The sequence below is a fragment of the Argopecten irradians genome, chromosome 5 (assembly GCF_041381155.1).
Source record: "Argopecten irradians isolate NY chromosome 5, Ai_NY, whole genome shotgun sequence".
NCBI classification, from domain to species: domain Eukaryota; kingdom Metazoa; phylum Mollusca; class Bivalvia; order Pectinida; family Pectinidae; genus Argopecten; species Argopecten irradians.
In genome coordinates, this window is record NC_091138.1 from 23,009,882 (window position 1) to 23,028,015 (window position 18,134).

Consider the following 18,134-nt stretch of genomic DNA (forward strand, 5'->3'; position numbering starts at 1 on the left):
GAAAAAATCCTGTTCTAATGGAAATTAGATCAGTCGGTTTTACTGTGATATGCCTGAAAAGCCCATGGTGGTGACATGTGTGTAGATGTTCAAACTCGCTCGCAGTCCGCCATTCACATTGTGGTCGAACTTCTTGTATGCCAAACCCTGTCCCTTGCTTGAAGAGTTATGCAACTATTGTCTAGAACTGCTCAAATCGCTCTGACAGTAGTATGTTTACCTTATTAGGTGAATTGTCTTGTCTAAAATCATTTTAGCACCTTCTCAGTGGTTATGTAGTTTATATGTTTAACGTGCGTGACTTTGGCTCGGGAATGGGTACAGCGTCAATATTGTACCTGCTTAATCGTATTGATCAACGATTTGATATTTCAACGATATTAATTAAAATACTTAACAATGTCGTGGAATTTTTCAATGTTTTACGTTATATGTTTCATAAGAAATGTAGAACAATACATTTGTGCTATATTTTGCTTCTTGGTTATGTAAAAGAAATAGCCTGAGGGAATTGTCCCTTTAATTGATGTTTGTAATTTAGTTCCTTTAGTGTGAAGTTTTAAGAACCTATTTATGATAGCTACCCTAAAGGTTTTTATTCACAGTTTTTCAAAATAAATTTTTTCTTATCTTTCATATCTCAAACATCATGTTTTGGTTCTGCTTTATCCTTAGTCTCCAACTACGGTAATCACTTTTAATTTTAAAGTATTTTATTAAGATTTGAGAATTTTATCAGTACTTCAGTATAGAAATTATGACTTCAGTAGTTTTTTTATACTCAAGTCAGATTTAAGAATTTTTATGAATACCGGCCCTGGTACTTACATGTACTGATATGAAGAGGCAAAGCCTAGCTTGCATGAAAACTATCTTGAATTTTGATTGTTGAAATAAGTTCTCACCATTTCTTTGGCAGACTTTCAACTAATTTTCTCAATTTCTTGCAAAAATGTTGCATTCTTTTGTTTGTACCTCATTAATTCTGTTTCAAGTTGTTGTTTATTCTAGTTATCACTTTGAATTTGTGTTTTATTCCTTGAGTTTTGCATTCACAATGTATAGGTCTGGTTTGAATTATTTTCTTTGACATCATTCAGAGGGATCTTGGCGACCACCAAAGAATGATCTACGTCTGACAATTGAAAGAGGGATCTTTTCTCTGCTTTTCAAACTTTTACTTAATATTACTACACATGAAATTTGAGATAGATCCTTTCATTACTTTCTGAGATATTTAACAAACTTCAATTATTAAAAATCCAAGATGGCTACCTTGTTGACCGATCAGTCCGAAAATGCAGTATGCACAACTAAGGTCCTAGGGGAACCTATATAAAATTTGAGACAGATCGCTTCAGTACTTTCTGAGAAATAGCAGTAACAAACTACAATATCAAATTCGAAGATGGTGGTCTGTCGGCCATCTTGTTGACTGATCAGTCCCAAAATGTAATATGTATAAGTAGGGACCTAAGGGAACCTGCACACGAAATCTGAGAATGTTCCCTTAAGTACCTTATGAGAAATAGCGGTAACAAACTTCAATTGTCAAAATCTAAAATGGCGGCCATCTTGTTGACCAATCCGTCTCAAAACCCAATATGCAGAACAAGGGCCCTAGGGGAACCTACATGTGAAATTTGAGAGAGATCCCTTCAGTACTTTCTGAGAAAAAGCGGTTACAACAAATGTTAATGGACGGGTGGACTGACCACGGACAAAAAGCGATTTGAATAGTCCACCATCATCAGATGGTGGGCTAAGTCTACAGCATGACTAAGATTACAGTTTCCAATTACTCTAAACCAACTTGTTTTCTCTTTGACATAATTTTTATTTAAATCTAATGATGTTTTCAAAGAGATTTAATTTCACGATTGAGACTTCTCAAGTTCTATGTATTTAAACATTTTCCCAGCAATTTATTTACACAATTCTTTTTCCCCATGGAAAATAAGTTGGTTCCAAGTATTGGTAATTGTGTCAGGGACATGAAAATCAGAATGCACAACCTACTGGTAATATTATTCAGCATTTTTCTTTGAGACAAGCCGATGATCATTTGATATCAAACATTTTCCTTAATCCTTGCTTGTAGGTTTTTAATTATCCATCCATATACGGTTGCAATTTTTGAGGATATTGAAAATGCTGGAAACTTGTGTCGTAAGGCAAGTCCTGACATTGCTTGGGCAGAAATCCATCTTTCCCTTCTACATGTATATAGAAATCATCTTTTAGACTTCTTGCTACAAAATGAAGCTAAAAACACTCATTCCCAAAATACACTTAAGTTGTGTCTCAAGACCATGCATCCACATACATCTCAAATGAGGATCGATGAAAACAAGCTATTGTATAACTATTTCAACTATCATACAATGTCACATCCTCCATAAGGGAATTTTTCATTTATTAAAACTGCTCAATACATGTCTACAATTTCCACCAAGCATTCAGATGGGCTGATCATCAGGATTAACAATGATTCAAAGGAACAAACCCCATAGGCTGAATTGATACAACTAATAAACAGTTTTATTGATAATTCAAGGATTTTTAATTCTGAACTTGTGAACAAGAAATATATACTACATTAAAAGCACAACTATGATGATTATTTCACATTTGTTGTGGACATAAAGATGAAGTATGAAATTATGCAATATTAAGTGCCATTGTTCTCTTTTTCTATTACCAAAGTAGAAGTAAAACAAAAATAATGAAATGTAACTGAATCTTTTCTGTATACTCCCATAAACTATCCTCAGAGACCAATCTCATAAACAAGTCAGAAAAATTTGGTTTTCTCTTAAAAATAACATGATTAAACATAGAGATGATTTTAAAACAAACAAGTTGTAATCAAAACTCTGTTCACAGTATATATAGCCCAATATAGCCTTTGAATTTAAAACATTATTGAACTTCAAATATTTACAAAGATGTGTCCGCGAAATGTTCCATGAAAATTGTTTCTTGAAAATTAGATCAAATCTGCCACATTCATTGGCATTTCATCAATCTGTGTTGAGTAGTACTGTTCAATGTCTCTTAAAATCCTGATGTCATCATTCTTTACAAAGTTGATTGACACACCCTTTCGGCCAAATCTTCCGGACCGACCAATCCTGTGGATGTACAATTCTCTGTTGTTTGGGAGGTCATAGTTGATGACCAGTGACACCTGTTGGACGTCAATTCCTCTCGCCCATACATCTGTACTAATCAGCACACGACTTGCACCTGAAACAAATTACATACTGTTAAGGACAAGTATTTACAGGTATATATTGTACAATAGCAATTGACAGTAATTTTCTTTTTACTTCCTAATTATATAATCATTACAATATGATGCCTTAAAATGGATTGCTACATATATTTCTATAATTTCAATATTTTTTGAAGCTCCAGGTGGTTCTAAATGAAGTCTTAAGTTCAATATTCTGCATTTCTTTGTCAATGTTTAAAAAATCATCTTGGGTGTAGATCAAAAGATCACCAAAAGGGTATTGTGAAAATTCAATTCTGTTTTAAAAATCACCTGATCTGAATTCTTTCATGATGGCATCTCTTTCATCTTGTCGCATGTCACCATGCATAGAGGAAACTGTGAAATTGGCTTCTCTCATCTTCTCTGTTAGCCAATCGACCTTCCTTTTGGTGTTACAGAATATGACGGCTTGTGTAATGGTGAGAGTGTCATACAGATCACAGAGAGTGTCAAATTTCCATTCCTCTCTTTCAACGGCAACAAAGAATTGTTTGATTCCTTCAAGTGTCAGTTCATCACGCTTGACCAGGATACGGATGGGGTCTGTCATGAATTTGTTTGTCATCTCCAAAATTTCATGTGGTAATGTGGCCGAGATGAGTAGAACCTGTGTTGCTGGAGGAAGGTATCTGTAAACATCATAAATCTGTTCTTTGAAACCCTTATTCAACATTTCATCTGCTTCATCAAGGATTAGCATTTTGATGGATCGCGTTCTCAGATTTCTCCTTCTGATCATATCGAATACTCTGCCGGGCGTACCTGATACAACATGCTGTCCGAAGTCGAGTTTTCTGATGTCTTCTCCGACATTTGTACCTCCGATACACGAATGACACTGAACATTCATGTAATCTCCAAGGGCAAGGATGACCTTTTGGATTTGGACTGCCAATTCTCTTGTCGGAGAAAGCACCAAGGCCTGTGTTTCTCGTAATTGTGTGTCCAGACACTGCAAAATGGACATGGAAAATGTAGCAGTTTTTCCTGTACCTGACTGAGCCTGGGCGATCACATCTCGGCCTTTCACAATGGGTTTTATGGCTCTCTGCTGTATGGCTGACGGCTTTTCAAATCCGTAAGCATACACTCCTCGTAAAAGTTCTTCTCTCAAACCCATATTATCAAAGGTTGGAGTAACTTCAACATCTTCACTTGTTTCGAATTCGATGTTTTTCATAATATCATCAGGAACCACGCGTCGGTCTTGTCGCTCCGCCATGATTGCGTTTCCGATATTTAGATCAGATCATTGAGATGTTTGCAATACTCTCGTGCACACAAAACACATCAATGACCTAGATCTTATAGTCTGTTTCATATATTTCTTTACAGATTTCGAGAAAGATTTCTTTATTTACGGACTGATTTTACGTACTTTTTATCGAGTGGAAAAAGATTAAAGTTTTGTTTTTAATTTCAACAAGATAACTGAAAATATATAGAAAAGAAAAATAGTAAGCCATAAAAAAATAAAAAGCGAAGCTCCGGAATCCGTCCCTATTTTCATTCTTTAGAATATCCACCGGCAACGAAACGGAAAACCAACGTGCGTACTCTATCCTGCCAAACCCAAAAAGTGAAAGCGATGGCTGATACCGGCGATGCACCCTCATTAAAGAAACAAAAGATCGTCGCCAGGTAAACAAAATATATGATAAAATGTCGGTGTTTTGTTACTACCGCCAAATGTTTGAATGCGCCTCACTTCAAAATGAAAGTAGACCAGTGTGTGACGAACAAGTACCATACATAACGTTATAGGCATCAGTTAGGTTCACTGTGAAAGCTAATAGTATCCATGCATCTAAAATACAAATGCCTTTTTGGTTTAGACAATATGACATGTTTTATTATTATTTCTCGGTAGGACTCTCATTGGATTTAGATGGTCCCAATACATTTCTGTGATTGGATAAACACCTATAGATGCAGGTTATGGGGCTACAGAGGGTACATTATAAAACTTTGAATTCACATGGTTGATCTATCATCTTTTAATAGAGTCACATGTGTAAAGATGTTTGAATTTAATTACTACTTGTTTCTCAAATATTTGTGTATTTTAAATACTCGACATAGATTGATCAAATACCCCACACAGTGCCCCTAATATAGAGTCCCTGAAGATAAAATAGACTGTTCCATTAGTATATATACACATACACCTAGCCGTTACGACCTCTTAGTTAGGTGACAGCAGTTGAGTGTGTGAATACTACAGTAGTGTTGTGTGTATACACCTGTACAATGGCCAAGTGAGTTTATATACAGATGTATAGTGAACTGGGGACAGCTCGTTTCACATTTTACAAGTGTTCTATTTGTTTTAAATCTGTTATTTATTTTAGCATACTATACAGTATATATATAGAAGCTTAGATTCATATCTGGAGTTTTTTGTAATCTTAATAGATGCAATTAAATTTTTATTTTTATTTCGAAGTAGAATAACATAAGATTCCAAAGTATGACATTATTTAATTAATATATTTTTTTTATCAAAACAAAATTTGCAATGGCAAATTATAAAGAATGTATTATATCCAAGTTAACAAACAATACACTACAGCTATAATGGGTAAGGAAATATTTCCAGATTCAGATTTAAATTTACTTTATTTATAGTCATTAGAATACTGTTTTAACTACTTTTAATATGCTTCATTTATAAAAAAAAATTATGGCCATGTTGAGGTTACTTTATTGCAAATATTTTTAAACTGGCCCAGGTTTGGTATAAAGATCTGAATGGTATTAGATGTCTAAAACTGTGTAGATGTTGGCTATAATTATAAAACCTCATTTCAATTTCCAGGATGGATATGTTTTTAAATTAATTTTGTATAACTACCTATTATTAGCAATACAATCAAGGATGTGGAATTTTTTGTTTTTCTTCAGAGTACTTGCCATTTTTGTTGTTGATTTTACAACTATTTGCCATGGAAATAGCTCTACAACGCTAATATTTACTAGTCTATGTACATACATGTACCATGCGACTCTATCAAAAACAATTTGTATCTTTGTATCATACCCAAAAATGCAACTCAATTTCTACATCATATACAAAAATATTTATTTTACTGCTGTTATACAAATTTTTAGTTGAGATGCTTCACTCAGTGTGACCCAGATTGATAAGACAAGTATAATTCAATTGCTGTGATCAACACCTTGATGTTAAGTAACTAAATGGAAAAGAAAAGAAAACAAACAAGATAATTGTTTTCTCATTAGGACATATTAAATAATGAAATTGGTCGTTACATGTTTATATGTCCATGTCTTGCTTTCGACCTTATAACCTGTCACTATCTGTGAGACACGTGGTATCCTTTACTCCTATCTCCTCAAGCCTCTGAGCTTTGATAACAGTGGGAGCATTTAGTTTCTTCTTACTCTGTATTTGCACATTACAGAGTTATTTGCCTTGCAGATAGGTATTGATTTTGACGTCATGTGTTTGTGAGAACAGTATTATATTTTCAGAGAAAATGAAATAATGTGAGATTCACTCCAAAAATTATGATGTCTCAATGGATACCTTCTCCCAAGGGAGGTAACTCTGCAATATATGCTAAGAGGGAATTTAAGAAACAAGAGTAATGCATGTTTCATGTATAGTCTTAAATGAATAATAAAATATGTGAAGGGTTTCTGTGACAATAGTTATCAACTATTTACTGATGGTCACTAAATATCGCCCAACTTTGGAGGTACTTCTTCAGTATAAGAAACTGTTTATCTATCAAGGATTTTAATAACATAACTGTTTAAGAATTGGGAAACATTAGAAAGGCACAGAGCTAAACAGCTATGCGTTGTTATTTGTTGACTATAGTTTGTAAAAATAATCTTACACCATCATATTTTATATTTTGTGTGTTTTTATGCACAAAGGGAGATACTTTTTGTTACATGTAATGTTGCTTGAGGGAAAGTAATAATGCATTAACAGTTTTATGTTTAAACACTAATAATGTATATAATTTATCAGTAAAATGTTAGATTCACTCTCCATGGCTTGGATTAAGGACACAAGGGATCGTAGTGTTGGAGTAAACCGTAATGTCTGGAGAAATCACACCTGATCGGGCAGGTGATCCCCTAACCTTTTCACGTCTGTGCCAGGGGATCGAACCCCGGCCAGCTAGGTGAAAGGCTAGTGGCTAAACCACTACACCATCCGATCACCCTGTGTACATGTACTGTACTAACTTGTAATTCTGTTCCACTATGACGCTATACAATACGGTATTTGGAGTATATCTTAGAGCATCTTTGTGGAGCGGAATGACAAATTAAATTTTTATTAGATTGTTATAGTATTTTGATAAACATAGTGAGGACTCATACAGTACCACCAACCCATGCAACTCTACTTGGGTATGATTACAATTACCAGCAGATGCTGGTGTGTTGAATTAGAACTTTCCAGATTCTCAAGAGATATCTTTGGAGATACATGTACATAAAATCTCTGTTTATTACATTATTCCCTAGTCATTTCTATCTTTTGGAAATGGTTGAGTGTCTTATCAAACGATTTTGGTGAAATGCTGAATTTATTTGTGACTTTGTGTTTTCCAGCGAAGGATGTCTATTGGGGTATGGAAATCCATTGCTTGACATTTCAGTCCAGGGGACAACAGCTTTTCTAGAAAAGTAAGTGTGCATATGTTTTAAGAACTTACTTCTATTTCAATTTATATATGGATAAAGAATCAATTTTAAGATGAGATCCATGAGGACAGAGGAAGTTTGATTTTACAATATGACAGATGGTCTTTGGACTTTTATTAGTAAACTATAACACAGGTAATTGTTTGCTGCCAATACAGATTTCTGGCATATTTGTATCATATTTATAAAGAAATTTTCAGATTGAGATATATTTATTTCCATAATTACACACAGGCAATATTGGTTTCAATAACTCAATGACTGAGATGATTAATTATAGCTTAATTGTGAATCCTTCCTTTTGTTATTCATCATTTTCTTAAAAGATTAAGACTTGCATGATCTTTCTACTCACTAATTGAAACAAAGAGTTTCCATTACTTGATTGACCTTTATCAACAAGTGGGCCTTTTAAATTTCTAGGTATGGTTTGAAAGCTGACAATGCCATCCTGGCTGAGGACAAGCACAAAGAAATGTATGTACAGAAATTAGTAATTGATAAATGTCAGAGAATTGGTTTTTGCAACATTCTCTTTGTCTTATTGATTTCATAGCATGATTACTTTTATTGTGAAGCATACAGAATTAACATTTTGATACCATGCAAAGTCATTAGAATTATTATTCCTATAATATGCAAATATCAATCACAAACACAGATCAGCAGGTATAACTATAATGTTTGTATTCATGACCTTGTTTATGTATAAGTGAAATGTGTTCAGTAAGTGTCCTTTTGTTGAACAGGTATGATGACATGGCAGAAGAATTTAAAGACAATGTAGAATTTGTACCAGGAGGAGCCACACTCAACTCCATCAGAATAGTTCAGGTAACACATGTACTGATGTAACTAGGATTAGATAATTATGAATATCGTCTGACTATGAGCCAGTTGAGTTAATGTAATTGTGTTTCCTTCTATATGTGACATTTCCCATGTAAACTATTATTTCTCAAAAAGTCCAAAGGCTTGGGAGTATGTGATATGTCTATAGCATGCTATAATGACAGTTAACAAAATTTATTCAAATCTTCATTAAAGCTAGGTATTAAAAAAATCAAATCCCGATATGCAAACATTTTCTCACATTTTATTCACAAAACCAAGAGGCCCAGAGACCAAAATTTTGGCATGAAACATGTAAGGCATCAATCGTTATACTTTTAATTGTAGCAAAGTGTTCTTTTGTACAATCAACCAAAGATCTTTGATGATCATCAAAGATCCATGGTTGATCGTAAAACGTAACACTTCACTACAATTAAGTGTTGCGGAGCATTCTGAAATCAATGGTGGGTCTCAGACAATGAATGCAAGTGTGAAAGTCAAATCAATGGCCTAAGGAAAAAGGGATGTTGTTATTGGAGAGAGAGAGAGAGAGAGAGAGCTGGTGGAGAGAGAGAGAGAGAGCTGGAGTATAGGGAAAAGCTCACATTATGGTGGTGACACCATACCTTTTGTATCTGAATAGTATTTAACCACATATCCTTAAAAATCTCACCACAAAGTAGTGAGATACTTGAGTTATTCACCACATATAAACTAATACTTTTCTGTCATGATATTTTGTTCATTTTTCAGTGGCTGACAGGTGTACCTCAGGCTACCTCATTCTTTGGCTGTATAAATGAGGGAGACAAGTTTGGCAAGATTTTAATTAGTAAAGCATTGGAGGAAAAGGTAAACTTTAAACACCAGAACACCACAAAGGAACCAACCGGCACATGTGCTGTCATCGTCACTGGCGCTAACAGGTAAGGGAAGTTTTCTTTGAGGAAAGGAATGCTTCAGTCTAAGTGTTAATATCTCTGAACTTTTAAATATCAAAGAAACACAATTTAACAAAGCATGACAATTTATTGACTCGTGCCCTATCCGGGCCTTGAACTCATGATCTACAGCACCCAATCGCCTAGCCAAACATACCTGCACCTTCTACCACTGCGCCACACCCACATCCTCGAACTTTTGCAACTTTGGCTTAGGATGCATTCCTGGTCAGGCTTATGTACACATGTTTGATAAACATTTTTTTGGTTGATTCTAATTAAGAGCATGTATGTTTGTGGCATTGAGCTAAATTAAAATTGCAGAGTACATGTTTAAAAGTAGTCTTTTAATGTGCTATTTTAGTAGGGGGCATACATATTTCATAAGTGTTGTTAGCTGATTACTACAAGAGGCATCAATATTTGCTTTGCCTGTTATCTTATCCATATTGTTAATACATTGTACTTTATTATATTTATGATCTTTATTATGATTATGTTTATATTTATTGTATTACCAATAAAATATTTTGAAATCTAAATCAATATTTTAACTTGAAGGTCTTTATGTGCTAACCTAGCAGCTGCCAACTGCTTCACAGAGGACCATTTAGATGTGGAGGAAAATTGGAAACTCGTAGAGAAGGCACAATATTATTATATAGCTGTAAGTACATACATAAGTACCTCTGTTCATGTGAATGTTGTAATACTTTGTCAAAATGTCAGAATGACTTTGCAAGTTGAATAGTTTTACCGGTAATGATACATTTCTTCACTTCTTTCGATCAGGGCTTCCCTCTAACTGTTTGTCCAGCAGCTATCCTAAGAATAGCAAAGCACTCCGGAGAAAAAGGCAAGACATTCACCACAAATTTGTCAGCTCCCTTCCTCTGTCAGTTCTTCAAGGATCCCATGATGCAAGTCATGCCATATGTGGACATTTTGTTTGGCAATGAAACAGTAAGTTGTGACAGAACCTTTCTATTTTTGCAGATTTGGAAGACATTATCCAACTAGAAAGGTTTGGATGCTAAATGTCGAGTGAAAGAAGTTTAGTGGTTTATTTAAAGGGACAATTCAGTCTAAGAGAACATTAAAATTTGTACATATATCGGAGAATAACCCAGCTCTAATGGAAATTAGATCAGTCGGTTTCACTGTGGTATGCCAGAAAAGCCCATTGTGGTGAAATGCGTGTGAAATGTTCAAAGTCGCTCGCTGTCCGCCATTACACATTGTGGTCGAAAATCTTGTTTGCCGAACCCTGTCCCTTGCTCGTAGAGTAATGCTACTTTTGTCTAGAACTGCTCAAATTGCTCTTACAACAGTGTGTTTACCTTATTAGGTGAATTGTCTTGCCTAAAAATCATTTTATCACCTCCACAATTGTTATGCAGTTCATTTGTTTAACGTGTGTGACTTTGGCTCGGATTAGGGTACAGCGTACATATTCTACCTGCTTAATCGTATTGATCAACGATTTGGAATTACAACGCTATCAGTTAAAATACTAAATAATGACGTGGAATTTGTCAATATTTTATGTTGTATGTTTCATAAGAAATGTAGAACAATACATTTATGCCGTATTTTGTTTCTTGGTTATGTAGAAGAATTAGCCTGAGTGAAATGTCCCTTTAAGTCAAACTATAGTCAAAAATTGTTATGTATGGTTAATTATATTATATTTGTTTTGATTATTAAAATACTTTCATTTAACATATAGACACTTAAGGAAAAGTTTATATAGGTAGCCAGTGTTCTTCGTTGATATAGTTTGTAAGGAAATCTTGTCACAGCTTTAAGACTTGTGTTTGAAGGGAGATAATCTGTAAATAAAATCAATATTTACCTTGGAGGTTCTCTTTACAGCTATTGGTGACAGCTGTAAGGTCTAGCATGCTTGAATCTCATCATATGTTTTAAATGTATTCTTTAACAGGAAGCAGATACATTTGCAAAAGAACATAACTTTGAGGTAAGTAACACAATTTATATGAAGAAATATTGTAGATATTTGTAGGAGAATATCTCCAACACTATTAAGTTTGATATAATGATTTTTATGTCAAACATTGTGGCCATCTCAAATCAAAATTTCCGTATACCTGTCTTGATTTACTATATGGTAGAGTGCATGATTTCATATTAATTTAATCTCTGCTTGCTCAGAATCTCTGGCTAATTAATCTTAACGTTCAACCAATTGAGCTAAAGAGAATATCTTTTTCACAGAGTACAGTGCAGCTAGTATTTTTCCATGGTTACAAGTATAAACAAGTAATGTTTGAACATATGAACCTTTATTAGTTTGCATAAACATAGTTCAATTAAAAATAGATTTTAAACATATTTTCAAGCATTTTGGTTTTATGTGTAAAATATGTACTATGGAAACCTATACATAAACTATAGAAAAAAAGGTATTAATTCTTTTATAGACAGAAGACAGGAAAGAGATTGCAAAGAAGATTGCTGCATTACCTAAAGACAACAAAACCAAACCTAGAATGGTGATCATCACACAGGGGGCTGATCCCATCATTGTAGCTAAAGGTGAGTGTTAGGGAGTCTTTATCACAGGGGGCTGACCCCATCATTGTAGCTAAAGGTGAGTGTGAGGGAGTATTTATCACAGGGGGCTGACCCCATCATTGTAGCTAAAGGTGAGTGTAGGGGAGTCTTTATCACAGGGGGCTGACCCCATCATTGTAGCTAAAGGTGAGTATAGGGGAGTCTTTATCACAGGGGACTGACCCCATCATTGTAGCTAAAGGTGAGTATAGGGGAGTCTTTATCACAGGGGACTGACCCCATCATTGTAGCTAAAGGTGAGTGTAGGGGAGTCTTTATCACAGGGGACTGACCCCATCATTGTAGCTAAAGGTGAGTATAGGGGAGTCTTTATCACAGGGGACTGACCCCATCATTGTAGCTAAAGGTGAGTATAGGGGAGTCTTTATCACAGGGGACTGACCCCATCATTGTAGCTAAAGGTGAGTATAGGGGAGTCTTTATCACAGGGGACTGATCCCATCATTGTAGCTAAAAGTGAGTGTAGGGGAGTCTTTATCACAGGGGACTGACCCCATCATTGTAGCTAAAGGTGAGTATAGGGGAGTCTTTATCACAGGGGCCGATCCCATCATTGTAGCTAAAGGTGAGTATAGGGGAGTCTTTATCACAGGGGACTGATCCCATCATTGTAGCTAAAAGTGAGTGTAGGGGAGTCTTTATCACAGGGGGCTGACCCCATCATTGTAGCTAAAGGTGAGTGTAGGGGAGTCTTTATCACAGGGGGCTGACCCCATCATTGTAGCTAAAGGTGAGTGTAGGGGAGTCTTTATCACAGGGGACTGACCCCATCATTGTAGCTAAAGGTGAGTGTAGGGGAGTCTTTATCACAGGGGGCTGACCCCATCATTGTAGCTAAAGGTGAGTGTAGGGGAGTCTTTATCACAGGGGACTGACCCCATCATTGTAGCTAAAGGTGAGTATAGGGGAGTCTTTATCACAGGGGACTGACCCCATCATTGTAGCTAAAGGTGAGTGTAGGGGAGTCTTTATCACAGGGGGCTGACCCCATCATTGTAGCTAAAGGTGAGTGTAGGGGAGTCTTTATCACAGGGGGCTGACCCCATCATTGTAGCTAAAGGTGAGTGTAGGGGAGTCTTTATCACAGGGGGCTGACCCCATCATTGTAGCTAAAGGTGAGTGTAGGGGAGTCTTTATCACAGGGGGCTGACCCCATCATTGTAGCTAAAAGTGAGTGTAGGGGAGTCTTTATCACAGGGGACTGACCCCATCATTGTAGCTAAAGGTGAGTGTAGGGGAGTCTTTATCACAGGGGACTGACCCCATCATTGTAGCTAAAAGTGAGTGTAGGGGAGTCTTTATCACAGGGGACTGACCCCATCATTGTAGCTAAAGGTGAGTGTAGGGGAGTCTTTATCACAGGGGCTGATCCCATAATTGTAGCAGAGTCTCAGATAAACAACGTTCATATGAGAGTAAGACTAGAGTGAACATGGCTTTGAAGGAATTGAGGTTGAAAAAAAGAATCCCTTGTACCTGTAATCTTATGTAGTTATGCAAGCTTGGGAGGGGCCTGGGTATAGAAGGAGATTTGTTTTGATGGAAATATCAGTAATTTCTAGATTGTATTCATCATTAACACAGGTGATGGGGGGTTGGAGTGAGCTTTTCATCATAGCCAATGACCTTAACCCCTAGGTTAACCCCACACGAGGTAGAATGTGACAGGGTTTGGTGGACTCAATAGGAGTCCTAGGTAGTGAGTACTATTTATACAGAGAAACTGTGACAGGGTTGTGAGAGGATAAACCTATAACCCAGCCAAATATTACCTCTTAGTAAGCATCATTTTACACTGGGGTGGGAAATCCAACAAGGTTTAAAGTACAGCGAGACATTTTTGAAACATTACGTTGTGTGCCAGTGGCTATAAAATAAAAAAAAAGAAAGCCAGCGACCATACAATGATTGTAAATAAAGGGTGGGGTGAGTGACAATTCTTAAATAGGCATGGTCTATTATTTATACTATCACAGTCGTTTTTAATGTGATTTGCTTGTTTTGCCTTAGAGATGTGTGTTTATTTTTACTTCAGATGGTGAGGTGACGGAGTACCCTGTGATCCCTATAAAATCTGAAGATATTGTTGACACTAATGGGGCAGGAGATGCTTTTGTTGGAGGTGATTATTCTGTATTAGCAATATATAATGTCATCTGTCTTTGTGGGTAGGTATTGATTGTGATGTCATGTGTTTGCAAGAGTAACACAATACTATTCTGAGAAAAAAAATGCTGGTTTTGCTCACAAATTAATGGCACCACAATGGATACCTATCTACAAAGGAGTTAACTCTGTAATTCACAGAGACAGAATACTGTAATAAGTGAGTCACTATGTACAAGTAGTCGTATATATAGGAGATTTCAGAAAAGATGGTGTGACGTCACGGAAAGTTTACATCCGGGTCCTCAAAGGTACAAACACAGTATGGCGATTGATAAAAAACAATAACAGATACGTACATCCCTGCTTCATAATCGATACTTTGTCAAAAGTTTACGCTTTCATACTTACAAATTCTGATTTTTGAATGGTTTCTTATTGTTTCACAGGTTACGGATGTTAACATTTTTATATTTTCATTTGTTTATTGCTAAATTTTAGTGTCGAAGCCACCTATCGAAGCGCTGCCGGGCCATCACACGTAGGCCTTCCCGATTTTGATCATACGTATATATTGAGGTTGTGAAAAGGTGTTTACGAAAAGATGATCTATTTCAATGTATCATGTCTCTGTTATAGATGAAAAATTGTTCACAATACGATATGATGTAAACAAAACGTGAACCACCTGACCAGACCACCGCCGCTCGTGTATATGGCTTCGTTGCTGGTAGATCACCGCAGGCCACAGCATTGTTGGGGAAATAAATCATATTAATAATTACCAACACTTTTATCTCAAATAGTACTTGTTTAAGATATATATTCGTTATTTAATATGTACATGTTGTTTTAAAGGAATACTCTTGTATCATAACAAAATTACGAATAGTGATTAAACTACTGTTTTACACGTACATGTACACGTATGGCTGCCGATCTCGTAAAATTATATGGTGAAATCGTTCAGTTTTCATGCTGCAGATTTCATTTTTAATATTTCATTTTCAGCCGCTTTTATGCCATTTACTGCTGTCTCAAACTGAAGTGGTATTACTTTTAGATAATTGGAATACATACATTAGGTAGACTTCATTTAAATTGATATAAATTACAGATCGTAGTACTGCAAATGCCGACCAGGATACATTGCGCACGGCTTCGAAAATCCTAAATACTCGAAGTTTTGTTAAAAAATATGATAAAAAAGAACCTACAAACTGACTCATTTGTATGTTATAAACTAAATCCCAAAATTGATGACAAAAAATAACCAGAATACGTAATTTAATGACACTGAAAATGGACGAAATTCGGGTTCTCGCCTGTACTGTAATGGCTGCCGTGAGCTTGGGGTAATCTACGAAAGCAAATGTTTAATTTTGAACTAATCACACATCGTAAAGTGTTTTATCAAGAAACACTTCGAAAACAGTAATTGCTTATAATTATATTTTGAGGGACTTTGAATTTAATTTGTAATTTCAAGTTGATATTTGCAATATATCTGTCAATGTTTATACGTAATGGCGACCGTGTTTTCTCGTAGCGGTCGAAAATGGAGTAAAAACAAAGTAAAATATATGAATACTATATGTTTAAATTTGTATATTATTGTAAAATATTTTTATTTACACTTTTTGAAATGTAAATAACGCAATAGTTCTCGGATTGGCGTACTATTTATTACAATAAAATGTAAACAAACATCGCAAGCGGCTGTGTTCCCACAGTGTTTATGTGTACAGATATAAGAGTTGTACCATTGAGCGCCCGGATGTACCTTTGTATGACGTCATCGCCATCTTTTCTGAAATCTCCTATAGTCAACACTAAACCCTACACTTTATGAAACTCCAAACACCTGTACAAGCAAAATTTTCTTGATTTTTCTGTGCAACTTGCTCAAAAAAGTCACGTGACAGGTACAAAACAATACACTCTACCATATTCTTGGGATGCAAAGATAAAACGGAAACCATTCACTGTCTTGCCTTCTTATCCCACATCTACCAATTTTAACAAAACAAAAAATAATGAAATGCCAGAAATATTATCAATGAAAATATAAGTATACCTCCCATAGAATGCAAGTGCTTATCAGTAAGAGTTATTTCCCTTAGCATAAGACTACTAGCATTATACTGTTTAATATGTGTATTATACTGCCAAGTTATAATGCTATTTTGTGTAATTTCAGGCTACCTTGCTCAGTTGGTGAAAGGTGAAAGTGTGGCCAAGTGTGTAAAATGTGGAAACTATGCAGCAAATGTGGTCATACAGCAATCAGGCTGTACATTTCCAGGAAAACCCGAGTTTGAATGACAACGTTAAATATTTCCTTAAACAGAATGTGGTGAACACTCAGAACACAGAACGGCCATTGGAGAGGAATTGCTTACCTTAGGCAGAGCTATATAAACTGATGATGCCTCAGACTGTATCTCAGGACTTAACAATACTTGTGTGCGAGTGTAACGTGTTGTATTAGAAAGAACCAATTGTTTTATATACATGATATTAATGTACATAAGCTACTGAAGTTAAATATAAGCGTTAATCATAGTTCATGTTTTGAAGAACTCTTATATTTACAGTGCCTATCAAATTTCAATTTACGGTCATGTTTTGTAAACTCTAGACATGTATATATCCAAGCAATAGCCCATTTCATTTTCACTTTCATGACAACATGGATATATATTAAAACATACATATATACAATATATACTTGCCTTATTTTATTCTTAGTTCAAGAGGACTACACCTGTATCACAACCGTTTCTGTCGAGAAATTCCCAATTCCAGACTCCCTATTTGATTTCCTGATTGCATGATTTCAATAATGATCAGATAAGGGAAGCAAACACTAAGCACCTTAATCTACTGGTCATCTACATATAGAAAACAAGGATAAGTATATGTATCTGTACTGCTTTGTCAATGATTTAGGTATATACCAACATGGATAAAGCTTACTGTACTAGCGCCTACTTCTGATCAGCCCACCTGCCAGTGAAGAGCCACCAATTTTCGAAAGAAGAATATACCAGACAGAACTTACAAACATTGAAGTCAATCAAAATGGTAATAAAGAAACTGAATCCAAACAAATATCCAGGCCCTCCAGAGACTTCCGATAAAATTGTAGACCCTATAGAAATCATATTCCAGAAGTCATTAGAAGAAAGGAAAATTCCAGAAGATTGGCACACTGCTAATGTAACTCCCATATTTAAATGTAGCAACCACAACAAAATTGAAAAATACCGTCCAATTAGCTTGACTCCAATCCCTAGTAAAGTTTTACAAAGAGAAGTTGGGGAAGAAATAGTGGCCCCCATGGAATGAAACAAACTTTTTACTCAACACCAACATGGCTGAGGCCATCACAAGTGTGAAAACATCGACACAATATACTTCGACTTCAGTAAAGTTTTGACAAAGTACCACACAAACATCTACTGTGAAAATTGGGAGACTATGGCATCACTGGAAAGATACTTCAATGAGTTGAAGACTTTCTCAAAAACTTACAACAACTTGAGGGTAGCCATTCATGGTGTTAAGTCTGGTCTAGTAGATGTAACTATTGGAGTGCCTCAGGGCAGTGTCCTGGGCCCCGTTCTGTTTCTTATCTATATAAATGACCAACCAGATGTTGTTAAACACAGTGCTCTGAAACT

The 18,134-nt window shown here is 35.7% G+C and overlaps 2 protein-coding genes across 3 annotated transcripts; one reads left to right on the plus strand and one right to left on the minus strand.

Annotated features, from left to right (window-relative positions):
• Positions 1 to 2,519: 2,519 nt before the first annotated feature.
• LOC138323260 (eukaryotic initiation factor 4A-III) lies at positions 2,520 to 4,537 on the minus strand. Its single transcript, XM_069267702.1, has 2 exons — positions 3,551 to 4,537; positions 2,520 to 3,249 (listed from the first exon to the last, which is right to left on the minus strand). The coding sequence occupies exons 1-2, from the start codon at positions 4,500 to 4,502 to the stop codon at positions 2,990 to 2,992; spliced, it is 1,212 nt and encodes a 403-aa protein (XP_069123803.1). The 5' UTR covers positions 4,503 to 4,537; the 3' UTR covers positions 2,520 to 2,989.
• A 237-nt stretch (positions 4,538 to 4,774) lies between these two features.
• On the plus strand, positions 4,775 to 17,176 carry LOC138323261 (uncharacterized). Of its 2 annotated transcripts, none has more exons than XM_069267703.1 (11): positions 4,775 to 4,921; positions 7,877 to 7,951; positions 8,393 to 8,446; positions 8,719 to 8,803; positions 9,557 to 9,729; positions 10,306 to 10,411; positions 10,537 to 10,707; positions 11,690 to 11,725; positions 12,189 to 12,303; positions 14,378 to 14,464; positions 16,649 to 17,176. In XM_069267703.1, the coding sequence occupies exons 1-11, from the start codon at positions 4,869 to 4,871 to the stop codon at positions 16,771 to 16,773; spliced, it is 1,080 nt and encodes a 359-aa protein (XP_069123804.1). In that variant the 5' UTR covers positions 4,775 to 4,868; the 3' UTR covers positions 16,774 to 17,176. The 2 variants fall into 2 exon arrangements, with proteins under 2 accessions (XP_069123804.1, XP_069123805.1); XM_069267704.1 differs by lacking the exon at positions 4,775 to 4,921 and adding an exon at positions 5,458 to 5,538.
• Positions 17,177 to 18,134: the final 958 nt, after the last annotated feature.

Coding starts and splice junctions, on each gene's coding strand:
- LOC138323260 (XM_069267702.1), bottom strand. CDS start 4,502: ATGGCGGAGCGACAAGACCGACGCGTGGTTCCTGATGATATTATGAAA. Junction 3,250..3,550: donor CATGAAAGAATTCAGATCAG/GTGATTTTTAAA, acceptor AATTTGTTTCAG/GTGCAAGTCGTGTGCTGATT.
- LOC138323261 (XM_069267703.1), top strand. CDS start 4,869: ATGGCTGATACCGGCGATGCACCCTCATTAAAGAAACAAAAGATCGTC. Junction 7,952..8,392: donor ACAACAGCTTTTCTAGAAAA/GTAAGTGTGCAT, acceptor TTAAATTTCTAG/GTATGGTTTGAAAGCTGACA. Junction 10,708..11,689: donor TTTTGTTTGGCAATGAAACA/GTAAGTTGTGAC, acceptor ATTCTTTAACAG/GAAGCAGATACATTTGCAAA.